The sequence below is a fragment of the Lycium barbarum genome, chromosome 6, assembly GCF_019175385.1.
Source record: "Lycium barbarum isolate Lr01 chromosome 6, ASM1917538v2, whole genome shotgun sequence".
NCBI lineage: Eukaryota > Viridiplantae > Streptophyta > Magnoliopsida > Solanales > Solanaceae > Lycium > Lycium barbarum.
Genome location: NC_083342.1, coordinates 129,322,733 through 129,349,252, shown reverse-complemented (window position 1 = coordinate 129,349,252; position 26,520 = coordinate 129,322,733). Strand labels below are relative to the sequence as shown.

At 35.8% G+C, this 26,520-nt stretch overlaps 4 protein-coding genes, 1 non-coding gene and 1 pseudogene across 5 annotated transcripts; 2 read left to right on the top strand and 4 right to left on the bottom strand.

The window, feature by feature from the left end:
• Window positions 1–374: 374 nt before the first annotated feature.
• On the bottom strand, window positions 375–903 carry LOC132598894 (DNA-directed RNA polymerase II subunit 4-like). Its single transcript, XM_060312037.1, has one exon. The coding sequence runs from the start codon at window positions 890–892 to the stop codon at window positions 494–496; it is 399 nt and encodes a 132-aa protein (XP_060168020.1). The 5' UTR covers window positions 893–903; the 3' UTR covers window positions 375–493.
• A 297-nt stretch (window positions 904–1,200) lies between these two features.
• On the top strand, window positions 1,201–3,074 carry LOC132598893 (uncharacterized; annotated as a pseudogene).
• Window positions 3,075–3,329: 255 nt separating this feature from the next.
• LOC132598892 (receptor-like protein kinase 7) lies at window positions 3,330–6,927 on the bottom strand. Its single transcript, XM_060312036.1, has 2 exons — window positions 4,176–6,927; window positions 3,330–4,078 (listed from the first exon to the last, which is right to left on the bottom strand). The coding sequence occupies exons 1-2, from the start codon at window positions 6,742–6,744 to the stop codon at window positions 3,687–3,689; spliced, it is 2,961 nt and encodes a 986-aa protein (XP_060168019.1). The 5' UTR covers window positions 6,745–6,927; the 3' UTR covers window positions 3,330–3,686.
• A 4,102-nt stretch (window positions 6,928–11,029) lies between these two features.
• Window positions 11,030–14,079, top strand: LOC132598891 (malate dehydrogenase, glyoxysomal). The gene is made up of 9 exons (XM_060312035.1): window positions 11,030–11,329; window positions 11,425–11,640; window positions 12,282–12,596; window positions 12,880–12,969; window positions 13,074–13,157; window positions 13,279–13,314; window positions 13,413–13,502; window positions 13,644–13,738; window positions 13,815–14,079. Exons 1-9 carry the CDS (start codon window positions 11,255–11,257, stop codon window positions 13,885–13,887), a joined length of 1,074 nt encoding a protein of 357 aa, XP_060168018.1. The 5' UTR covers window positions 11,030–11,254; the 3' UTR covers window positions 13,888–14,079.
• A 264-nt stretch (window positions 14,080–14,343) lies between these two features.
• On the bottom strand, window positions 14,344–17,213 carry LOC132598890 (protein TUNICAMYCIN INDUCED 1). The gene is made up of 3 exons (XM_060312034.1): window positions 16,935–17,213; window positions 16,139–16,474; window positions 14,344–15,336 (listed from the first exon to the last, which is right to left on the bottom strand). Exons 1-3 carry the CDS (start codon window positions 17,061–17,063, stop codon window positions 14,512–14,514), a joined length of 1,290 nt encoding a protein of 429 aa, XP_060168017.1. The 5' UTR covers window positions 17,064–17,213; the 3' UTR covers window positions 14,344–14,511.
• Window positions 17,214–17,502: 289 nt separating this feature from the next.
• Window positions 17,503–17,576, bottom strand: TRNAV-AAC (transfer RNA valine (anticodon AAC)). The gene has a single exon. It is a non-coding gene; the product is annotated as a tRNA-Val (tRNA).
• Between the last annotated feature and the right edge of the window lie 8,944 nt (window positions 17,577–26,520).

The following is a 26,520-nucleotide window of genomic DNA, read 5'->3' as shown; positions in this document are numbered from 1 at the left end:
CAAGAAGTAAGTATTCAGTTTGCCGTAACTTGTAGTCCTTTCTTCAATTTGTCCTATAGTCACTTAAATCGGAATAATACCTACTTTTGGAAGTTATCCCCCTTTTGTTGATTGTAAAAAAGTTAGTGATGCGTGTGAAATTTGCACCCTTAATTAGTCAAAAGCAATAGATTAAATATGCGTCTGATCGCCAAAAAATTACATAAGACATCATCACTTTCTATTTTTCAATACGGAAATTGGTCTTTTTCAGAAAGCATATGGTTCTATCGTTCTATGAATTAATATAATTGTGCTTTTTCTAGTACCTACACAAATAAAATTTCTAACATCAGATCGAACAAAATCAAGAACTATATTAAGATAGGAAAAGATTTTGCTTTTTTTGAAAGAGACATTTCCATTAATTCAACAACTAAAGTTTTCAACAGAATGCTAGAGTGCAATTTGCATTACAGAGCTCTATTCTTGCCAGACAAGTACAATGGTGATACTACTCTAATTTCCTTATTAAAGAAAGGTCTGTTAGTATTTCTTGAATTGCTTCCTCGTCAAGTCTATTCTTGATAGATGGGACCATAGCAATACCTTCCTCAACTGTTTCTGGGCAAAGATTCCCCACAACACAGAGCTCGAATTCATCAAGTTGATACCTACTAAGTATCTCTCGAGCTTGTCTAACACCATGACGGTTCTTGTACTGACTGAAACACTTCACATATTGCAGTGACTTTTCAAATACCTGAGAAACATGATTCGTTGGATCATCACATATCTGCTTATACTTGTGTTCAAGAATCAATGCTACTTCACAATTCATTAGACATCTGGCCTTTAAAAACTCATCACCAATCTTGAGCTCGCCCGCGTTTTCTTCTTCTTTCCATGACATCTTTGAGACTAGATCACTTGGCTGGTCAATGCTTATTATGTTTGTGTTTGCAAAAGTGAAGGTGCTTTATTGTTTGTATGGAGTCCAATATATACTAGTTGTGCAACCCCTTTCCTAGTGGATTTCGGATAGGAAGCTTTTAGCCTTTTCCCTTCAGGAAAAGGATTTGTATTTGGAAGCTTCCATTATTAAATTTCTATGCCTAATTCCTGATTCCAATCAATTTAGGAAAACATGTAGTGCTCGAAAATAATATTTCCATATCAGTCTTTTTTTCTTATTTGGAAACCAAAAAAGAAATAATTTGTATCCTAATCCCACCCTATTTCGGAAGTAGAAAACAAGACCAACGTGTATTAAAACGTGTTTTGTCCATCAAATTTATGTTCATATTAAATATGTGTTCTTTTTCTTCATCTCTCAACATTAACAAGGCCATGATCATGAAAATGGAGAAAAGAGAAGGTACAGTTGTTGAATACAAGAGTCTGAGTTGGGATGCATTGAGGAAGAGCATCAACAGTTTGATGAATAAGGTGAACGCAATCAACATTAAACATGTTATCCCTGAATTATTTTCGGAGAATTTAATTCGAGGGAGAGGCTTGTTCTGTAGATCCGCCATGAAGTCCCAAATGGCTTCTCCAATATTCACTGATGTGTTTGCTGCGTTAGTTTGCGTCGTTAACAGTAAAATCCCAGTAATTGGAGATCTTTTGTTGAAAAGATTGATACTTTAACTGAAAAGACCTGTTAATAAGTCTCAGTTGTTATCATCCGTCAAGTTCATTGCGCATCTTGTGAATCAGCAAGTTGTCCACGAACTTATTGCTCTCCAATTACTTACTGTTTTTCTGGACAAACCTACTGATGTTAGCGTTGAGGTTGCTGCTAGTTTTGTTACTGAATGTGGGTTGATTCTTCAGGACCTGTGTCCGTTAGGGCTGCACGTTATTTTTGAGCAGTTCAGAGGGATACTTCATGAAGGAGAAATTGATAAAAGGGTTCAGTTCTTACTCAAAAACCTTTTACGATTGAGAAAAGCAAAGTTTCAGGGATATTCAGCTGTTCGTTCCAGAACTTGACCTAGTTGAGCTGGAAGATCAGTTAACTCATGAAATCTCTCTCAGAGACAAGGTAGATTCAGAAATTGCTCTAGATGTTTTCAATCCGGATCCTGATTTTGCAGAGAACGAAAAGAAGTATGAAGAATTAAAGAAGATGCTACTAGGTGAAGAATCTGGGAAAGAAGATTCTGATGAAGAAGAGGACAAAGAGCAAACGGAAATAAAAGACGAGACGGAGACAAAATTTGATCAATCTTTGAAGGACAATCTACCAGACGATTATGACAAGTGTTGATTTTGAAGAAGCAGGGCACAAGCTATTGAAAATTAAACTAGAGCCTGGTCAGGAGATGGAATTATGCATAATGTTATTGGAGTGTTGCAGTCAAGAGAGGACTTATCACCGTTACTACGAACATTTGGGGCAGCGGTTTTGTATGATCGACAAAGTTTACCAGGAGAATCTTGATAAATGCTTTGTGCAGCAGTACTCCATGATCCACCGTCTTGAAACATATAAGCTGCGCAATGTGGCTAAGTTTTTCGCTCATTTACTCGCCACGGATGCACTTCCTTGGCATGTTTTGGCTTACATATGTCTCACAAAGGAGGACACTACCTCTTCTTCTCGTATATTTATCAAATCCTGTTCCAAGAGTTGGCAGAGCACCTTGGCATCCGCTTGTTGAATGAGCGTCTTAATGACCCCTCTATGCAACAGTCGTTTGAGTGGATACTGCCAAAGGATAATCCAAAAAATATGAGGTTTGCGATCAACTTTTTCACTTCCATTGGTCTAGGTGGGATAACTGAAAATTTGCGAGAGCATTTAAAAAACATGTCGAGGCTTATAATGAAAGAACAAAAGCCTGTCTCTTAATCAGGTGAGTTTGATAGTTCTCGTTCTGATTCAGAACCTGACAGTAGTGACAGTGAAGGAGACAATCGTCTAAGGAAGCGGAGGAGGAGAGCTTAGGGCTTTTAGATTACCAAAGTCTTTTAAGTTTGATGTTGTAGTTAAATGTTTTTTGAATATCATTTCATTTCTGTTGTCTGATATTGCAATTGGACCAAAAAACTAGGCACTCTGGTGTTTTTATCAAAGATGACCATACGATGTAATATCCCTAATGCTACATCATGCTATAAATTCTGTACAAAAATAGCTATGTGATACATGTGTGAATATGATCCTTAAACATGTGTTGGTTCCTGATAGAATACTTGTCGATATTTCTTTTTAGCATCTGATGGTAAAAGCAAAAGCCATTGTTTTTCTTGTAGCCAGAACCGAATTTGACTGATGACATGCAAAATTAATTTATGCTGAACCAGAGAAAAATAAAATTGGTGGGAGGGTAGTACTGGTCTTGTGGAAAAATTAGGTAATCATAATTCCATCTTCTTTGCTGACAAGAATATTATTTGAGATATACAATACCCGCACTGGATGTATAGGAGCACACAGAGGCATTCTTTTAAGAGTGAAATGTAAGTAGATAGGAATGAAGGTGGTGCAAAGCTAACAAGTAACAATCCTGATAAGAAAATATCCATTCATATCAAATATAATTAACTGCTTAGTTCTATTAGTCATTTGGATATGAAATACATTACTTACTAATGCCAGGAGTGTCATATGTACACTATGCATTCTTTCTGAGCTTGCAACAAAGTTCAATATTCTGCAAAATTCTTCTGCTCTCAACAAGAACTTGAGTTCAACATCACAACTTGCCATTAGTTAGCAAGTCCTTGTTCCTGGCATTCTCATTCGGTGAATTCACAACTACACTTGTCAGCTTGCAAGGCTCAGCCTCTTCTAGCATATGAACTACCATCCTCATGGAAGGCCTTAATGCTGGTGTCCTAGCTGTGCAATGAATTGCAATTCTAAGAACCTCAACAGCATCTTCTTTGAACCCTTCCAAAATGCTTGAATCCACAAAGTTAATCATGCTAGTTTTGTTTCTTATCTTGCTACATACCCACTGGACTATGTCATGGTTCTCCCCGTACTCTGCATCCACTGGCTTCTTTCCGGTCACCAATTCCATTAGTACCACCCCGAAGCTATAGACATCACTCTTCTCGGTCACCTTGGTTGTGTAAGCATACTCTGTTGTGACAAACAATGGAGAAAGAACAAAAATTAAAATTTGCCATAATTATTTTCAAGTGACAATGAAATCAAAAGGGCAGAGAAAAATATGTACCAGGAGCAATGTAGCCATGTGTCCCTGCGACAACATGAGAAGAGTCCTTAATCCTGTCGACATGCAAGACCTTGGCTAGTCCAAAATCAGCAATTTTGGGCTTCATCTGTTCATCCAACAAGATGTTGCTAGATTTGACATCCCGATGTATCACGGGTCTGTCATATCCATGATGTAGATACTCAAGCCCCTGAGCAGCACCTAATGCAATGTCATATCTCACCAACCAATCCATCTTGACTTTCTGAGACATGTGCAACCGATCCCATAAGCTTCCATTAGGTAAGTATTCATAAACCAGCATATTTGAGTCCTCACTTGTGATGCTACAGTACAATTTGACAACATTGACATGCCTAATGGAACTTAACGTGGTCACCTCAGCATCATACTCCTTTGATCTGCCCTTCTTCTTCCCCAGTATGGCTGAGCTGCTCCGGTAAATTTTCTCATCACTAGATTCAGATTTCAAAATGTGTTTCACAGCTAACTGTTTTCCACAATTCAGGACTAATCGGTAAACATTTCCTGAACCACCTGAACCAATCAAATTTTCCTGCTTCAATGCCTTTAAGACTTGATCTTCACTAAAGCTCAATATATGAAACTGTCTGATATCCCAAGAATCAAGTCTCTTTATGGGAGTATCCTGATTATCGTGCTTAAACTTCACATACGCGAAACATGTAACTGACAGAACCAGAACAACCACTCCAGCTATCAAGCACAACATGATGGTTCTGTGATCTCTAGATGTGTGAGAATCTGATGAACATGGCCTGAGACTACCTAAATTCTCACTACAAAGGTCTGGATTTCCCAAAAAGCTATTACCAAAAGCTTTTATTGATAAAGAATCAGGTATGCGACCACTCAACCTATTGTTTGACAAATCAAGAAGGCTTAATCTTAACGTCGAAAGGGTCACTGGAATTTGACCTGAGAGACTGTTATCAGATAGATTGAGAGAGTTCAAGTTGGGCAAAGAGCCAAGACTTGCGGGTATTGCACCAGAAAGTGAATTGCCAGCAAGATTAATTTCACTGAGAGAAACACATGATCCGATGGACTCTGGAAGACTTCCAGAAAACAAATTATACTCTAAATGAAGAGTATTTAGCTTATTAAGTTCACCTATTGCTTCTGGAATATCACCAGAGAACTGATTGGAGCTCAGATTGATGGCTACTAATGAAGAAACTTCTGATATTGTCCCTGGTAATTGACCATTGAACCTGTTGTTGGCTAGGAACAACTGTGCTAAAGACTTTGCTTTGCCAATATTTGATGTTACTGGGCCTTCAAATAGATTCGATGTGAGATCAACGATGCCCAAATCTGGCAAACTCCAAATTCCACTAGGGATTATTCCTGAAAGTGAATTGTTATTAACCCGTAAACGCTTCAATGTCAAACAGTTAGCATAGTTTGAAGGTATCCCACCAGTGAACTTATTCTGGAGCAGCAAAAGATCAGTCATATTCCCTTTCTTGCACATATCAGGTGGTATTGGACCAGTGAACAAATTCTCAGAAACATCAATGTACAGAAATCCTGTCCATGATCCAATGTTTTTAGGAAGAGAACCAGATAACATGTTGCGGTACAGTGATAGTTCTGTAAGAAACTTGAAATCTCCAAATTCAATAGGAAGTTCACCAGAAAACTGGTTTTCAAACAGTTGCAAAGATTCAAGAAGAGACAAAGACTTGAGCTCAGAAAGATCACCTTCAAGATAGTTAGTTGAAACGTCAAGGTTAACAAGGCTACTGAGATTCCCAAATCTCACAGGAAACTTTCCAGTGAGTCCATTTTCATAGAGCTCAAGCTGGTGAAGCTTGGTAAGTTTGGTTATTCCATCAGGTATGTTGCCTGACAAGTGATTATATGAAAGCTCAAGATTTTCAAGGAGAGTTAGATTTCCAATACCTTCTGGAATTTGACCCTCAATACTACTATTGGTAAGATAAATCCAATATAACTTATCAAGATTCAAAATTTCAAGAGGGAATGGACTCTTGTCAAATAAATTGTCACCCAAGCTCAAGAAAGTTAGGCTAGTAAGATTTCCAAGTGAACTCCAAGGAAATGAACCAGAGACACCACTTTTGTTGAGACTCAAGAACTTCAGTTGGCTTAAAGAAGACAAATTTGGAACTTCACCTGAAAAAGAATTGTTACCCAAATCCAAATACTGCAACTTTGTACAGTTTTTCAAGTGATCAGTGACTCTACCATGCAAGAAGTTAGAACCAAGAGAAAGCTTTTCTAGTGATTGCAAAGAGCATAATGAATCAAAAGAGACAACCCCTGATAAGTTCTGTCCAGATAGATTGATTTCCTTAACCAGTTGGCTGGTGGAATCACAGATAATTCCAGTGAAGTTGCAAATGCTATTCTGAGGTGTCCACGTGTCAAAAAGCTGTGAACTTCGTGTTGTTTTCAGAGTGGATTTGAATTGCATAAGGAGTTGAATTTCATCTTGTTGATGAGAAGGAGAAATCATCAAGATGAAAAAACAGAGAAATAAAATTGGCCATGGCCTGAAAAAGTTGTCACCGGCTGACATTTTTTTGGCTAGTAAGAAGAATAGCTAGGGAAGAAAGTTTGGTAGGCTATATTTGACGTTTGGTTTAATCTGTGGGAGCATAAAATGCACGAGAGAAAGAAAAAGTATGAGAATTTTTCCTCAAGAGGGTGGCCATGAGGAAGTTTCCAATTCTTTGTATTCACACTTGGCAAAAGTTCACATGCAGATTTGCAAGATTTACATGCTGGTCAAATGTTATGCCGACCCAATTGATTTCAAGCTTTTAATTTTCCCTTTTAGTACATCACTCTGACTTGAATAATCAACAACGTCAAATCAACTGAGAATAAACATTTGGAAGTGAACTAGTAATAGAAAAATGAACATAAAAATTGACTCTGTTTTTACTAGTATATGTTTTAATCAGTATAGATACATTGTATTTAAAAAAAGTTGGATTGAAATATTAGTAAATGAAGTATGTTTAGTTTTCAAGAAACTAAATTTAGGAAATGTAGTTTCATTTAGAAAGAATGATCACAGCGGGGCACAATCTAAGCACTATTTATATATGCATCCCAAAAATATAATCTTGAAATAAATTCAACGTAAAATATAAATTAATCCCAAAAATATAATCTTGAAATAGATTCAATTTTATGTATACTCATACAATGACGAGTTCAGAATTTAAATATTATGTGATCTGAATTAAAAAGGTGAGTTTTAAAATGCATATTTAACACTATTTTATATTTTATTTTTTCGCACATAAGATATAAAGTTCGATCTCGGTGCGTTAGATTCATCGATTTGAAGTCGATGAACCTATGGTTGGATCCATCATATATGCATGCCCCATGAATTAAGTAGGAATTAGGAGATGAGAAGGTTACTTAAGCATTCATTTTTCTTCGTATTAGTTGTAGAAATAAGATCTGTCCTTTTTAATTGGTAATGATAAGAAGTTGAAAAGGGGAGTAGTCAGTACAACAACAGACAGACAATGTGACATGGCGAAAGCTAATAATGGCCGCCGAGCTTGACTCTGTAGCTGCCATATTTGAGAAAAAGGGAGTAGCAGGCTAGCAGCTACAAATCAATCTTCGCACGGCTCCTTATTCTTTTCGTCAAGACATTATTGTTGTTTGAAACTTTATGCTATAATAGTAGGACTTTTGGTGGCTTTCTTTTTGGACTTAGGTAAATGCAAATTCTAATTGATAAGTGACTATTTATGATTTACTACCTTTTTCTACTCATGATTTGTTTCTACAACTTTATTCAGTCACTACATTAGTCAGCAGCTTGACTAGTTAAAGTGCAATCCAAGCTCTTGGTGGTTATCAAATGCACTCTTTTTAATTCGAATTATCAGCATGAACTAAATCAGAAATTCAAATCAATAAATATGAAATATTACTTGAATTGTTATTCTTTCCTAAAAACAAATGCAGATTCAGTGTCTTGTATGTGTATTTCTATGTGTTACATAACTTATTACATTTTTTTTAATAAATGACGAGAATATTTTTCTCGATATGTATTTCAAATGACTAAAAAATGTCATTGTATTCTTACTTTGTTGTAGTGCACTATTCATAAACTACACATTCGTTTTAATTAATCTTCTCCCTTGGACTCTTGGTTATCCATATTATACTAGTCAATGCTGTAGTTCATTTTACATGAATTTTTTTGGGTCATATTTGCATGAAAACCATGTGCTACTTTAGACAAAAAGGGGAAACGGTAGGTGAAACTTCTACAATGATATACAAACTATTGTAGCAAGTGAAAACTTTTATTAATTGAATAAATCACAAATAAGCTAAAATTCAATAGCAAGCTAGTAACGTTTTTTAATCATAATTCTTTCCCTGGAAGTAATTTCTTTGATTATGACACAAATGGGATTATTTTCAATTTTCTACAGGACTTACGGCAATGTCATAATCGAAGGTGAGAGAACTACACCGGAATATGGAAGTAGAAATAATAAATTGGAATCGGATGCCTAACTGATATTATCAAATTTATCATCACATGATGAATACTTTGCGTCTACACATCCATTTGATAGTGATCTTTAGTCACCTTAAAAGCAAAAGCAGGGTAAAGAGATTTGTACATTTATCCAAATAAGAACACAAAAAAAAAAATCTTAGTGTTTAAACTGAATTTGGGTAAAAATTGAATTTATGAGTGAGGTATAGGATATGTGGATAATTTTAATCTATTTTGTGCTCATGAGAAATATTTATGGATTTGCGTGTTTTGATACGTGTATGCGAATATATATATATGCTTTGAATGAATATGTTTCTATAGATGATTAAGCTAATGGTGTTAGGGGAATAAACTAAGGCCACAAAAATCCACTGATTCGGGCTAATGAGAGAGAGAGAGAAATGATGCTTTTATATATACTTGCTATTACAATATTCTTGATCCTCAAAAGTCAACCCCTAAAAGTAAGGAGATGTCCTCTATTTATAGTTTTGCCTTATGGGTCTTGCATACAACATAAATCCTTTTTAGAATAAAGAAACCCTGAAAGGATAAGGTTGGACCGTACGGTCTGACACCCGTACGGCCGTCAGTACAACGTGACAGAACGGTCTTGATGCGTGGCAACTTTGCAACTGGTTAACCGGACCAAGGGCCACGACCAATTCGGACATGAAGAAACCGGACTAACGGTCACGATCAATTCGGTCATGGAGAAACCGAACTAACGTTGATGTAGAGTTTGGTCCGGAAATACCGGACCAAACAGATTTGCTCCACTTCTCTCGGATCAACGACACCTGGTGCAATCCCACCGGTCCGAAGGAAAGACTTCGTACTCATGCTTGTTTCTTCCAAACTCCGGTCCCCGGTCTTGCATACATCCGGTTTTTACCGTATACACTTAGAAGAACAATCTGATCAATATATCACAATTTAAATTGTGGTGTTACATGTTCGAATCGAAATAATATTTTTATCTACTCTAATGTTAATTACATGAGAAAACACACGAAAGGAAAAGAGAAAACTAATGTTTGCTAGTGGATGTTTAGTTTTATGAAGAATAACACATAATTGACTTATCATTAAGGGATATTCAAAGTAAGTCGTTGATAAGAATAAAGTATTGACAATGCCTTGTATTTTAGTTGCAAAAAGTGGTTGTTGACACGAGAGAATTATAACTTTAAGTATAGTTGATGCATCAAAATCTTGGGTATAGATAGACAAGATGATCATTATTCCTGAAATCAAAAGATTCGATGCATGTGTGTGTTGGTTAAGACTTATTAAAATGGTTCATTAGACTTTTGAAATAAACTTTCAGCCACTTTCTTTTTAATATGCAAACCTTTAGAACATATAAATCAATATAGTATTATTATTTAGCTAATTAGTCCAATTAATGTTTGAGGTCGTTCAGGATTTAAGATTTAGAGTTTAGCGTTCAAATATTATCTCATTTTAGTTATGATAAAATGAAAATAAGTGCTACACGAATATCTTTGATCGTCCAAAGGACTCACACTTATTATTTAATTAAATATACAGATATTCATGACACAAATTGGAGAAAGTTCATTGCTCTTTGAAGAGTTAAAGAAGTTTTGTAGAATTGTACCAAATCAGACAAGTGATAAATGTAAGTTAATTACCATTTGACTGGATCCAAACGTGAAAAGAAATTCTCAAAAATAATCAAGAGTTTCACCTATTTCCCCCTAATAGTTGGGGGACCTATTTCCTTCTAGGAAATACGAGGCAACTCTTTAGGCTTGGCATTCACTTGGACCCAGATTTTACAGAATTTAGGCCCATTGGTTTGCAGCCCAACTAAATTATTCTATTCTCTAATCTCTATCAGATTTTAGCATGCATCCTCCATGTGAGGACACAAAATGGTTCAGGCTGAAAATATTTTCGAGTGGACAATAAAATGATCCTGATTATAAAAAGTAATGGTATTTGAAAATTTATTTTTTAATCTAAACACTTCTATTTCAGAAATATGTGACTAGTGTTAGTTAAAGAAAATATGTTTTTGCATGGTGATTATCATAAATAGATAATAATCAATGAGACTGGTTTTATAGGAAAAAAAATGATTAAACTAGCAAAAATATCCAACATACTTAAAAAACATTTGGATCAAAATATAATCCAAGTCCTTAACAGTGAACGCGTATGAGTTGCAGTCTAATAAGGTAATACTGATTGAGAATCACCCAGGTGTGCTAAGAGCCAAAGAAATTATAGCTTCAAGTAGGGAAGAAAACAAATTTTTATGTGCCACAAACATTAGAGCACAGGATAATTCTTGAGAAAATTTGTTTTCCACAAAAAAGAAAAAAAGAAAAAACCACCCTCTAAATTGCAATTAGCTTTCCTTCACCGTTCACCTTATATTATTCCCATTTTATCCACACAACATTTTTTTCCCTCTTTTTAAAAAAGAGTCGAAATATCATTACTGCTACTTCCTAATTAGAAACACAAAGCTCACACATATTCTCTTGTGTTCCAAAGAATCAGGAAGATGCAGCCATCAGGTGCAGAAGTTCACCAACGAATTGCCAGAATTTCAGCTCATCTCTACCCTTCTAATCCCCAGGTCTGTTCATTCTCTATTGGGTTTTAATTCTTGAAATGTTTATGGTTGACACCTGACAATATTTCTTTTTTTTTTACTAATTTGAAAAATATAAGATGGGAGATGGGTCTATGTTGGAAAGAGGAAATTGCAGAGCAAAAGGTGGAGCACCTGGATTCAAGGTTGCTATATTGGGTGCTGCTGGAGGTATTGGACAGCCACTTGCAATGTTGATGAAGATGAACCCTTTAGTCTCAGTTCTTCATCTCTATGATGTTGTTAATGCTCCTGGTGTTACTGCTGATATTAGTCACATGGACACTGGTGCTGTTGTGAGTTCTTTTCACCACAATCTTCACTTCTTTTTCTACTTTTGTTGGGTCAGTTTCACGTATAGTCACTGACTTTATCCATCATTTATTACTATTATTAAAGGTAAAGTTTTGTAACTATATTGTAAAGGGTCAGTTGGTTGCTGGTTAGAAAGTGAGTTATTCATGTATTAAGACCAGCATAACTAGTAGTACCATATTTGGTAGCATTTTAGTTGCTATGTATAAAATTCAACACTCAAGTACGGTGTTCCGTTACAAGTTTAAAACCTTGCTTAACTACTACATGTATAAGTGAGGGAATCTCTGTATTGTTTTAAGCAGGGCAGAAGATGGAATGACTAATACATGAATAACTAAACCTTGCATAACTACACCTATATTACTAATACCTGCATAACTCTAACCAGCAACCAAACTACCCCTTATAGTAGATAGAGTTCAGTTGCTTAAGTAGTGAGGAAAAATAGTTTCGTTACTTTACTGTTACAGTGGGTATAGTTCACTTAGCTAATGTGACAAAAAATAGTTTTGTGACTTTACTGTTATAATCGACAAACTTCAGAAATTTTACGTGAAATTAATCCTTCTTATGGCCCATTCTTCTGAAACTGTGAAATTTTCTTCTTTTTTGCATTTAGGTGAGGGGTTTTCTGGGGCAAAGTCAGCTTGAGGGTGCACTTACAGGAATGGACCTTGTGATCATACCTGCTGGTATTCCAAGAAAACCAGGAATGACAAGAGATGATCTTTTTAAGATTAATGCTGGGATTGTCAGGACCCTCTGTGAAGGAATTGCTAAGTGCTGTCCTAATGCTATTGTTAATTTGATTAGTAATCCTGTGAACTCCACAGTTCCTATTGCAGCTGAAGTTTTCAAGAAAGCCGGTACTTATGATCCAAAGAAGCTTCTTGGAGTTACCTCACTAGATGTTGTGAGGGCCAATACTTTTGTGGTAAGTGTTTCCCAATTTAACTTTTTTCTAACATTCTTCTATTTTCCTTGTCCTTCAATATCTTAGCTTGATTTCGCTGTTTATTTCTTAGTATCCTCTATATCAGCTAACCGCATATAATTCTAATCCTTCTCAAGAGTCTCGGCTTTGTTTATTGATCGATTTTCGTGCTTATGGAATTTCATCAGACAATTCTGTCACTGCTTTTGCGGCTCCATCCACTAACTACTAGACCTTTGTTCTTTTTTGGGTTCTCTTTTACATCTGATTGAGAACCTTACAGGCAGAAGTTCTGGGACTAGATCCTAGGGAAGTAGAAGTTCCTGTTGTTGGAGGTCATGCTGGGGTGACAATTTTGCCTCTCCTCTCACAGGTCTAAATAACAAATTTTTACTTTAGCAGATACACAAAGAGAAACTTTCCTGCATGTGAAATTTCTTCTGATACTGATATGTTGAACTTTGTAACGCATTGTAGGTCAACCCTCCTTGCTCGTTCACACAGGAGGAAACAGAATATTTGACTAAGCGCATTCAAGATGGAGGAACGGAGGTTGTTGAGGTATTGTGCAACTGCCATCTAGCACAACGCGTGGACTACTTGCAATTCAGCATATACTGGTAGTTTCTTGCAACAGAATTTGAACTGTCACTGCTAACCTCAAGAATTTTTATCTTTGCAGGCGAAGAAAGGGGCTGGATCTGCAACTCTATCTATGGTTAGAATTACTCCTTGAATTATTTCAATTAATGCTTTCTGCACATTGAATATAGGCATATTGAGTAGAACTGAATTTAATGCGGTACGTACCTATAGGCATATGCAGCTGTAAAATTTGCAGATGCTTGCCTCAAGGGCTTAAGAGGAGATGCCGGTGTGGTGGCTTGTGCTTTTGTAGCTTCTCAGGTACTTTCTCGAACTTATTGGCTAATCCATTTATAGCCAATCAAGAGCAGAAGGCTAGACATAAGTGCAAAAGTCCTAACAAGTCTAATTGTTTCTTTTCTGTCAATTTTTTCCTGACTGACCAATAACAATTTGACACAGGTCACAGAACTACCTTTCTTTGCCTCCAAAGTACGACTTGGCCGTATTGGAGCTGAAGAAGTCTATCAACTTGGTCCCCTAAACGAGTATGAGAGGTGAGAACGCTAGGCTTGACTTGCAAATTTTCGGGTATTAGATAAGTTAGTTCTCTGACTGAGTAATTTCCAACAGGATTGGACTGGAGAAGGCCAAGAAAGAGCTTGCTGAGAGCATTCAGAAAGGAATTTCCTTCATCAGGAATTAGTATTGAGTTTCAAATTCAGTAATACTTTTTCTGGTTGTCTGGTAAATATTAGAAATGAAATGGTTGTCTGTCAAGTACTATGCTAATAAAGAGTGTCTCCATTTTCTTGCTCTGAAATGAATATTATTCGAAAAGTAAGCTTCATGTGTTTTGCTAATTTTGGTAAAAGAAGAACGAACACTTCTGTGTTGATTTCCAAATTCAGTAATACTTTTTCTGGTTGTCCGGTAAGTATTAGAAATGAAATGGTTGTCTGTCAAGTAGTATGCTAATAAAGTCTCCACTTTCTTGCTCTGAAATGAATATTATTCGAAATGTAAGTTTCGTGTGGTTTGCTAATTTTGGTAAAAGAAGAACAAACACTTCTGTGTTCCGCCTGATGGAAAGCTTTCTCATGTTAAATCGGTGAACTTTTAAGACCGCAAACATGAACAGAATCTAAAAAATTGTGTCGAATACCAAAAAGATCCGGCATATATTCCTGATACTTCTTCGATAAACTCTTACAAAGTCAGGTCTCTTAGCACCTGAGATATGCAATTGCTATGAAAAGAGAGGACAAAAGTAAAAGGTAATTTTATCTATACAATATTGCTCAACACAAACCAAGCCCGTCTAAGGAGTTTACAAAGTGAATGGATTTGGAGGTTGGTGAACAATTGGAGTCTTTGACATCGAGACATTGCCCAAGAGCACACTTGGTGCCACTGTGTCCTCGATAGTTATCGGATCAATCTGCACGACTCTCTCTGGCACAACTTTGTCCCCATCTACCTTTGCCAGAACTTCAAAATGCATCCTCACGGATTCAGGCTTAGTTCTCCACTCTGGATAACCGTCCCAATTGAACCCATCTCCTTCCTTCAACTTCTTCTCAACTCCAAAACCTATCTTCACAAAAGTCTGGGCTGATACATCTGCCTTCAGTAACTTGAAAGAGCCCTTTTTACCTGCTTTAGGACCCAGTATATTAGAAAGCAAAGCCTCAAAACCGAGCAAGTTCGAGTTTGAACCATTGATAGATGTAACAGGCCACAAAGTAGTGAATTGATTGGGTGTAAGAAGTGCAGTGGCTTCTCCCTGGAGATCGATGGTGGAGATCGCGTCCATGGCTTTCAGTTTTGACACTGATGACAACTCAACAAGACCAGGTGCAAGCCGTTTAAGCTTAAGTTTGTTTGCAGAAGGGGAAGACGGTGAGGCAGGGGATGTAAGAGATGTAGGACCAACAATTCGAAGAGAAAGGAGAGGTTCCCCTTGAGTGAGAGAAGCTTGACGTAAATATTCAGCTAATGCCAACAGACCGGAGGCAAATCCATTTGTCGTTCTGTTGAAGGGCAGTGGAAGTTCTATAGGGTGGCGCAGACTAACAGATCTGGCACCTTTGACTGTAACAACAGCACCATCGGCTAAGATCACTTTTCTCAGCTCGCCAGCATCCACATCATGCTGCATGTAATTACCGAGAACAGAAGGTGACATGAAAATTAGCAAGAAAATAGAATTAGAACGTTTATAACTTACAATCATTTTTATATTACTAGACAAGTGGTAGTGCTGACAACTCACTGAAGAAAGGCAAACACCACATCAAACACATTGACTCTTAGTAAGCCAATGTAAGTGAATTTTGGATAGTTAAGCTACATCCATCAACTTCAAATGAATCAAGATTTCAGTAGAGTGACTCTATTCCCCAGGGAAAAAAATACAAACGTCAACCTAATGTACAAACTAATTCAGCTAAATCCACCAAAAAGATAGGAACAACCAAGGTCATACACAACATATTAATGTTTATCAATAATAGCAATGAGCATCATTGAACATGAAACAATGGAAGCCTATACTGTCAATGAGAAACTGCTTCCAGCTTAATGTTTCCTCGGAAAAGCATACAAGTCTAAACAGAGGAGCATTCCATTACTAATTAAGCAAAAGAAGGGTCTCTTTTCTGGGTAAACAGCAACAGCAGACTCTCTTGAAACACCAAAAGAAAACGAACACGGGAAGAGAGCCCCTGGAAAACTAAACATTCATAGGAATTTCCTGCATCCTAAGCTATTAAAGTTAATAACAAAGCAGATGACAAGGAGAGCAAAATGAGTAGGGAAAGATTCAACAGTTCCCTAAAGGGTACTTAGTACTTACAATTGACAAGCAAAATTGTTGCTGAATATATCAAATAAAAAGGCTAACTTTCAACATAGTGTACAATATTATACAAAATTCAAGCCAAGGTATCACTTACAGGTAGTGAAATTCTCATGTCCTTGGCATCCTGGATCCAGAGCTCCATAGGACCTGCCAAAGTAAATGGCGCCAAAACAGGCAGCTCATTCTCCAATCTCCGCCTTTCAACCAACCCATTTTCTTCACCTTGTTGTACCCGGAAAATGGGCAAATCTACAAACTCCCATCTATTCACATCCTCCAAAAGCTTCAAGGGAATAATTTTATTATCAATTTCAACATCAAACTCATACGACACCGACCTACCCACAAGAGCATCCCTCAAATCAAACCCGGATATCTTGAAATCATCAGCTTGGAAACCTAACCCCTTTACAATTGACTCCTTCAAGTCCTAGAAAACAATAAGGAAAATAAAGTCAGAAACTCCAAAAACAATTCCAACTTTAATACGGAAAACAAACCATAAACCAAATCACACGTCTAAATATCTGCCTTATTGCATTGTTAAGGTAGCATAGTCGGAATTATCGCAACAGCAGTTCAATCAGTCTAACGAATTCAAAACAATAAATTAATTTAGACCCCTAACTGATGTTAATATAATCATTGGGATCCTAAAAATCTTAAATTTTTAAAATCAATTTTGCCTCTCATTATCTGTGCTACGATTATAACCAGAGAAGGCAAAATTGATAAATGAATAATTAAATGAACCATCAGCTCAATTGAGTCGGCGGTTCACATGATTGAGACCCAGAAAATCTTAAATTTACAAAATCGATTTTGTCTCTCATTAATTGAGAAAACAATTACAAAAAAAAAAAAAAAAAAAACTTCAGGTAATGACTTACAGAAATAGCTTTAGGATATGGAGGATTGATATCTTTACTAGAGACCAAAGCTGAAGATGGAGAAAATCGAACAGCGGTTACAACAAGAAAGATGGCCAAGAAATAACACGATGCTCGCCTCAATTCCATTGTTGATAAAATTTACAAGAAATTCAAAAAATTAATTCCTCAGAAGATCGCTATGGAATTGGAAATTCTCAAATCTCAAGTAATGCTTAAGAAATTGATTCTTCTTTCTTCTTCTTCTTTTTTTTTTTTTTTTTTTTTTTTTTGAGTTTAGAATGAAAAAGGGTGTGATGTGTTTTAACTGATTTTTTGGTTGATATTTGTGGTGGAGAATCTAGAGAGATGATGACGTGGAACAGTTTGACCAATGAGAAGTGAGGAACTTATGTGGGAGGTTAATATAATTGGGTGAATGAAGTGGCGCTTTTTTAATAGCTACGGCTATTCATATGGTGGGACCCTTTTATCCGTGTTCGACGCATTAATAATTGGATAAAAAAATTGTCTACAGTATATTACGACGCCGTGTTCTGAGGGGCAATTTGATTTTGAAAAAAAAAAGTGGCTTCGCCCGGACTCGAACCGGAGACCTTCAGTGTGTTAGACTGACGTGATAACCAACTACACCACGAAACCTATTGTGGTGATTGAAGGGAAGAACTCCATCTATTCTATACCATTTTAATTATGAAAATTCCAATAAAAAACGAATTCAATCAAAGTATGGATATGCAAGAGATGATGATTCGTTTATTAGTATCAAAAACTCAAACGGCAAAAAAAAATCTAAGTTTATTCAGTTTTTCTGAAATCTTTTATTAGTCTTGTGAGATTACACCAGACATGTTGTTATTGTAGTACAAGCAACTTCAAACAAAACTATTATTCCTCCACTTCTTCTTCTTCTTTTTCTTTTCTTATTTCCCCTGGGTGTTTAATATTTATTATTGTACTAGTTTTACGATATTGAGAAATCATATTTCTCTCCAATTTCGTCCTAATAATATAACTCCATACTCATATTTGCATAGTTGTATTTTGCTTTAAAGTAGTAGCAATATCATGTGTTAAACATAAGTATAGCTTGAAGATGTAATGGTTTGCTTGTTTTTGAAAAAACAAAGACTGCCTTAAATTTGGAAAAGTATCGCTTAGAATAAAATCTCGTGATACTGAAATTATAATACAGTCAAACCTCTCTATAACAGCATGGTTGAGTCCAAAACTTTTCGGTTGTTATAGAGAATGGCTGTTATACACCTATAACAGCATTGACATTTAAATAATACTTCGCTATTATAGGCAAAAAAGATGCATAAAATCTAATTTTCATTTTTAATTGTCAATTTCTAAGCTTAATCACACTTTGTCTAACGAAGGAAAATCGTTTAATGATGAAAATATATATATTCATATGATATTTTTCTGTCATAAATAGTGTATTAAATGATCAAATATTTGGTCAAAATTTCCACTCTTATTATTGGTAATCATAGATATTCTATTTTTATAAAGATGGTTAATTATTATATTACCAAAAAAAGAAGATAGCTGTTAAATGGGGGGGGGGGGGTAATTTTACAAAGAGCGTACTGCTATAAAATTGGTTGTTGCTGTTATAGGTGAAATGCTGTTATAGAGAAGTAAAATATAACATAAAAAATCGGTTCCGAAAAATCTTAGCTGTTATAGAGAGGTATTGTTATATGCGGGTGCCATTATAAAGAGGTCTGACTGTACTTATCTTTCAAACTTGAATTTTTTTCATTTTTTTGCTCGGATTGCCCTTCTTTTGGGGTGGTCTTTAAATTTTGCCCCTCATATTTGTGGTCTTTAAATTATGCCTTTCATATTGCTGGTCTTTAATTTTTGTCCTTCGCGTTGCAACCCTGAGCGTTCACACAGAAACCATGAGGTTCTAGGTTCGAACCCCCGCTCAAGCATAAATTAAAAAAAAATGCAAGGCAAGGTTTGGGTCGCGTGTATGCCGGACCCGGCATACACTTGTTAAGAAATTACTAAAGTTATGTCGGACCCGGCATACTCATGCCTTATGGGCAGACTTGGCATAAGGCATAACTAGGAAAAGACTTTTAGTTATGGCATAGCTAAAAGTATGCCCATAAGTATGTCGGACCCGACATAAACTTGTGAAGGAATTACCAAAGTTATGCCGGACCCGGCATACTTATGCCAAGTCTGCCCATAAGGCATAAGTATGTCGGGTCCGACATAACATTAGTAATTCCTTAACAAGTGTATGCCGGTGGGGGCATAGCGAAATTTAAACTCTGCCTTGCGATTTTCTTAAAAAATTTTGACTGAGTGGGGCTTCGAACCTGGAACCCATGAGTTTTAGCCGAAGGGCAAAATTTAAAGATTTCAAATATAAGGGGCAAAATTCTGCAAATTGCCAATTTTTTTAGCTAACCCCCACAACTCATCAATTATATGAATGCTAAAACATATTTGCATGTAAAAAAAAAAAGACGAGTTTCAGTTATATATGGCTTCATGCAAAAAATACCTAAAGTTCACACATTCCATTTTCACTTGACAATTATCTTACAACTTTAGGAAAAAATATCAACAATTTTGGTCTTGTCATGCCAAGTTTAAGGCAAAATGTTGGAAGTTTGTGGCCAAACTTCATACTTCAAACACAAAGATTTGATTACAAATGCCTGAAATTTGTTTCGAAGCCACTAAACTTTCAAAATCTTATACACTGTGATTATATGTTAAATAGGGATCCTAAAATTGGCTAACGTGCACTTCACCCGAAACTCGGAGCAAGGGGCTGGGTTCCTCTGCACAACATTGAGTCCGTTTATAAAAGAGAAATTGACTAAACATCCATGAAAATAATATTCATTAAATGTATATTTTTTATATATTAATGAATAATGTTCAAAAAAATATACGTTTTGATATATAATAATATATATATATTGTATATTTAATTAGAGAAAGTAATTATATTTTTTACCGTCCGGACAAATTTGAAACTTGCTCTTTGAAAATTCACCGAGACTAATAATGGGGCTCTATTGATTGGGCTGGGACACACATTTTACACGGGAAACTCTAGACTGGACTCAACAACATTTGATCGTACACGTGGGCCATCAAAACCCAAATAACTCTGGAACTACATGTTTGCACACTCATCTACTCTATTGTTGTATATTTTGAAAGATTACGATTAGCAGAAGAATAAGCTACTCCCTCCGTCCCAATTTGAGTATCTTAGTTTGATTGACACAAAGTTTAAGGAATAAAAAGAGATTTTAGAATCTTGTGATCCTAAAATAAAGATGTGTGAAATATACTAAAATGTCATTTAAATCTTGTAATTTTAAATTTGTCATATAGGATGTTTGAATTGTTAACTTACTAAAAATAAAAAGAGACACTCTTTTTAGGACAAACTAAAAAGAAAAATAAGACGCTTAAATGGGGACTTATCAAATTTATTAGTATTAAACAGGTAAATGAAGAGACCCATGCGCGTAGAGATGGCAATAGGGCGGGTTAAGCCTTGACCTGCTAAGATTTTTGTTACACCCCGAAAAAAAATTCGTGTTACCAAGACTGCAGACGACTTAGTATGGGCTCAGGGGAGGGTAAAGATATACAAGGATTAGGGATGAAGATTCTGTTATATATGTATAAGAATAGCATATAGACGACAGTGGAGGCCATATGGTGTAAGTTGGTTAATACGTTACTTGACAAATAACCCTCGTAACCGTAAGTTAAGGTAGGGCCCACATGTCGGGATTTTATAAAAAGACATATGACAAGTTATATGAATAGTACATAGGAAGTTTAGAAAGTCTTAAGAGGGACACTTAAGCCAAATATGAGCATAAGCACTCCAAAAGGATGATTTAAGGATACGTTTTCGGGTGATCTAGTTTTACGAGGCCAACACACCATTATACGTTGAGAATTTGGGAAAACACAAAAAATGAAAGTTGTAGATAATTGAAATACCTTTCCAACCATAGGTCGTGGGCCTTCATGCGACATAGGGATAAAAAGTTATGGACGTTTTAAGGAGGAAAGGTCAAACTGGCAGTGGGCTCGGCCCAACTCGACTCCAAGTCGGGTCAGGCCCACTTCCTTGGCTATTTAAGGAAAAATTTCACCCATTATCTTCCTCATTGCATGCCAAAAGATCTAGAATATTTTAGAGAGAGAGTGTGAGGAGAGTTAGAGAGATAAAGCAAGGGTTCGATCAAGTTCGAGGCCCCGAATCCCGAGGCTCGTGAAGGATAAAGTGTAATACAAGTTGTCGTCGTCGTTTCAAGCTAAATATTGAGCTTGGGGGATGATATTTTCATGGTTGAGCTGCTGCTAAGGTATGTATTATTTTCTCATCTTTGTTATTGAGATTATTACGTGGAGATTTAACGGATTAAAGTGTTAGAAATATAGTTATAATTATCGTATACCGATTATTAAGGCGTTGTGGTTTAGGGGCTGTTTTGGATAGAATTGTAAGATGAGTTTAGTCATATTATTGTTGTAAATTGTTAGATTTGTTGTTGTTGTTGGTTATTAGCTTAATTTGGAATTGTTGGGTTGGTAGGATTATAGGGGAGATGCTGTCCAAATCCCGTTAGGCGACAGAATAAATGATTAGTTAGAATAAGCTAGTTGGCCTAGTCTTAATCCCTATATTGTTGATGGTATTTTAGTTGACTAAGCTCGGGAAGGGACTCGAAGATTAGCTTGAGGCATAAATAAGGTATGTAAGGCTAACCCTTCTTTCATATTTTGGCATGATCCCTTTTTTATGACTCCTAAAGAACGTAAAACATAAGTACTCTATTCTTAGTTGGATTTGGAGTCGATATCCAATGTCTTGTTTCGTTCATGCTATACTCTTGTTGATAATTCGAAGGAAGCTTCTGCGATACATTATACTTACATGTTCACCACAAAGCAAATGGTAAATGAAGGAAACTTTAAAACCTGTTCTCAAAATCTTTCCAAAGGGAGTTGTAATAGAAACCACTCCTAAAGGGGTGCAACGTTTTGTAACTTCATTACATATTCATACTGTATATCATATGTATTGTTATTGTTCCACCTGATCAGCTGGATTATGATATTCTTAAGTCGGAAGCGGCTGCCCGAAGGGGCCACCCTAGCTAAGCCGGAAGCGGCTGCCCGAAAGGGCCATCATGACTACGCCGGAAGCGGCCGTCCGAAGGGACTATTGTGTTACTAGCCGGAAGCGACTACGAGTAGGATATTCTATATTTATATTGTGTATGCTAGAATTTGTGTAAGGGACCTTATGACATGGTTCAAAGTGCTGTTCCAGGTTACTCCCAGGTTGCTTTATAGACTTCCTTACTGTTACGCTTTTCCTTGTTTTATGATTCAATATTGCCTTACATATTCCGTACTGACCCCCTTTCTTCGAGGGCTGTGTTTCATGCCCGCAGGTTCAGGGATGCGGTTAAACGATCCAGCCACCTAGGAGGAGTCAGCATTGAGAGTCAGACAACTCCACTTGCTTCGGAGACTGTTCCTGTTTTGGTATAATTTTGTTTGTATACATTATGGGTACGACGGGGCCCTGTCCCGTCACTTATGCACGGTCATACTCTCCTAGTAGTCTGCGGACAACGTAGGTGTCATGGATACTGTTTGGCCTTGCCGGCCATTGTTTTGTTGTACAGAAGTATCGGCAGCCTTGTTGGCTTGCCTTGTGATATGTTACGTATATATAAGTATGTTTTGAGATGTTTTGAGTTACAGATGGACTTTGGTATTCTATTTACAACTTTCAAACTTAGTTAAATAGACCATATTGAATGCCATGTTTGAGTACAGGTAACATAAGTTGGATTATCGGGCATGTTAAGCTCGGTCACTCGTCATGGCCCTAGGTTGGGTCGTGACAATTTTGACCCACCCCGCCCCGTTTATGTTTTTACATAATTTTTTTATTCTTTATTCTGTAGTATTCTAAATAAATTTTTCTGAATTATTTTTTTTTCCCATTTTTATATTCCCATGTAGATGCAGAGTTTTAATATTAACATCTTGTAATTGGTCCATGAAACCCCTATTCTTAATTCTTTTCTCTGACTGATTGTATACTTGCATATTACTAAGAGAAAAATAATACCACATGTTAGTTTGTGCCAGTTACATATGACATAACGTAGAAAAAATTGTATCTGATTTACACTTTTACCCAAGTTCAATACTTTTAAGTTTTAAATGATTTGTTATCATTTTTAAGACACTATTTGGACAACTTTTGGAGAAAGCTTTTTAATCTGGATACTTGACAATGAAGAATAAATTTCTTTCAAAAATCTCTAACACCACTTCTTGACAAGAGAAAATTATTATGTTTTTCCACAAGCAAATGCATGTCATTAATTTACTGACCATCATGTTCTAATTATATATAATGTAAAGTTCTTCTGAATTTATATTTTTGTTTGTGTGAAACATCCGGCACAAATTGCAGAGAGCCACAGCCATAGTGAGGCCATAGCGTGATTTTGAAAAGCAAGAGCAGAGAAGGAAAGGTTGTCTTTGTAACAGGGTCATCTTTTTTTTTAACCAACCCAGATATTGACCTGCCCTGCCCTGCCCTGCCCCGCCCCATCAACTTTTTACAAAAAATAAATTTTGCCCCGCCCCGCCCCATTTAAATGTTCCCCTGCCCCGCCCCATTAAGAGAAATCCCTGCCCCGCCCCGCCCTGCCCTGCCCCGCCCCAATTGCCATCCCTACATGCGCGCAAAGCCGACATGATCTCCAACATTGAGTGATCGCTCTGCACATGCCACTGAGCCTGTTCAGTGCAATCTGATGTAAAAAAAGAAGTTTAATTTTTCATCATTGATAATTTGATAGTGTAAGGAAATTTTAAATGTTAAAAAAATGCCTTGTATTGTCAGTGTAAGCTGTAAAGAGCCTTAGTATTTGATAAAATCAAATTATTGAATATTGAAATGAGTTTAAGTTATATCACAGTTTGTATAAAGAATTTTACGCGATTAGATAATTCCAATGATCTATCTACATGTAAGTTTTCTTAAAATTTCACTGACATATATAACTTAAATTGTATTGAAATTATGGCAGTATAATATTCCCTGCTTTCTTCCAGTCAAAATGACCGACCACAAATCTGGTCAAAAGTGATACAAAAGGTACAGCAGCGTAAATGCCAAAATGGAAGATGTTTAATTTCAACTCGAAGCTCTCTTAATCTGCCACGTATAAACTTTTGGTCATAGTTCTCCACCCAAATGTGTGCTGTTTTTGACCTTCTAGAATGTGTTCTAACTCATCAGTGTAGAATGCCCTTCTAGGACGTGGACTTGTGTAAATGGTTAAATACGACAGCTGATACGACAGCTGTTTTAGGATTTGTTATCTCTTTCTTTCACATTTTAACTTTTTTGTTTTGTCTTTTCTTTTACTTTTTTCTGACATTTTATATTTGTTAAACATAATTTTCTTTCATGGAGTGATGCACAAAATTTGCACTTGTAACGGTATTACAGATGAAACTAAACACACAAAAGTAAAGATTACCCTATTTTTTGTGAGATCAAACTAGAATCTCGAAAAAAAAAAAAAGTAACGCCAAATCGCCTTAAGGAGACTTTCTTATGACATCAAAAAAATACTTTTTACTACCATTATATACAAATCTACTTTATATTATTTCTTTAATTAGAAACCATTTACTCCCTTCGTCTTAATTTTTATGATACATACTATTTTCTTATTAATCCATTGAAAAAAAAAAATAACACAATTTTATGTTTGAAAACATCTAATTATAAACTTACCATTTATTTTTAATGAAAAACGTTTATTGTTACAAATTATGCCAGATAAATTAAAATGAAGAAAGACTACGTTACTTTGTTTTGACTTTTGGCTGAACCAACAAAACTTCCATGAGTGAAGGGATAAAAGTTGCATAACTACTAGTCTCTTTGCGCGTAGGCAAGCTTTCCATATTTTTTAGGAATTAATTTAAAATTGAGCAATTTACTTTTTTAGCAGTTTGATTAGATAGTAGAGTATCAAAAGAGTACACCGAAAAAAGAAAAAAAAGGAGCTTAATTATATTACTGCTATCATACAAGTTTTTCAAGCCTAAGTTCAATTATTGCCTTGAATGTCATTAGCTAAACCAACTACAAATATTATCTGTTCTTTTTTCAACATTTGCCTAAAAATGACAAAAACGAATGACAACATGCATGTTCTTTTATATATTTAATCAAAGTTAGAAAATTTTCAACAAATTGTTCAAAATGAAAAAAATCTCCTAAGCAACTTCTACGTATCACAATTATTTCCCACACTTAATTTAGCATGCTCATCAGTTGGCTGCCTAATAATTGTCATTACATAAGCAAAAGTCGTGGAATCTTGAAGAGTCCAGAAAGATTACGATATCTTGTGGGGACGCATCGATATACCAACTTTATTCCTTGTTAATTATAAGTTCAAGTTGGCTATAGTTTCAAAATGGTTATTTTAATTTGCATAATGGTAAGGGTTGAAATCTCATTAAAAGATAATTAAAGAAAACAAATTTTCTAACACTGATTTTTTCATTAAGCAAACTATCCATTTGTTGGCTGCACATTAGTCTGCGAGTTAAGTTTGATTAGCATAAAGTAATGGTGGCTTGATTATTTAGTACGGCAAAAAAAATGCAGGAAAACGTCGTCGGTAAGTAGTTTATTCAAATATCTATGACAATCAGAGCCCTTCTTAAGTAAATACGTAATTGTCAACTTGGACATTTTATAATTCATGGGGGAGACATGAGAATATGAGATACAAGGAAAGGCTGAGGCATAGACGTCACATTGTAGTCAGCGTGAAGCGAGGTTTGTATTACACAAATTCAAAACTTTATATTGAAAAATCAGCGTTTATCGAACAAGCTGGAATCGATTATTCATAATACTAGTTTGAAATTAAAAGCCCGTTGCAATTGATCAGCTACGAGATTGATATTAGACGGAACATAAGCATCTGAAGTATTTGTTAGAAAAATAAGTAAACATAATCGAAGAAGATAATTGCTTTGCGGTGTGAAAAATCGACTTTCTTTAAAGAGATATTACTCGTATACAATTTGGGGAAAATATAAGAAATTCCTTTGAGGATACAACAAAATCCGTGTTATACCTGCAGATTTTTCTTATGCTACTTCTGAAGTGTCCTTATATTTATAGATTTGAGAGATGATTTTTCATAAGAGTCATGCCTTTTCATAAATAAATGAGTCTGTTCAATTTAAGACCTCCAAATATTACAAAATATCTAACAATCCCCCACTAATTTGAATATTTCTTATAATATTATGCATACTGGAGAATATCTTATAATAGATTTAAACTTTTCATTAGTGCAAATACTTTAAAGTTCTGACGAAGTTATTGGTATCTTTAAAGATTTGAACCACAGCTCCATGTGTCAAAACCAAAAATATCACGCACATAATATTATTTAGTATCTTAGAAAACTAAGTATTGTGCTTTAGCACGTTTATGGCCATGTGCTCA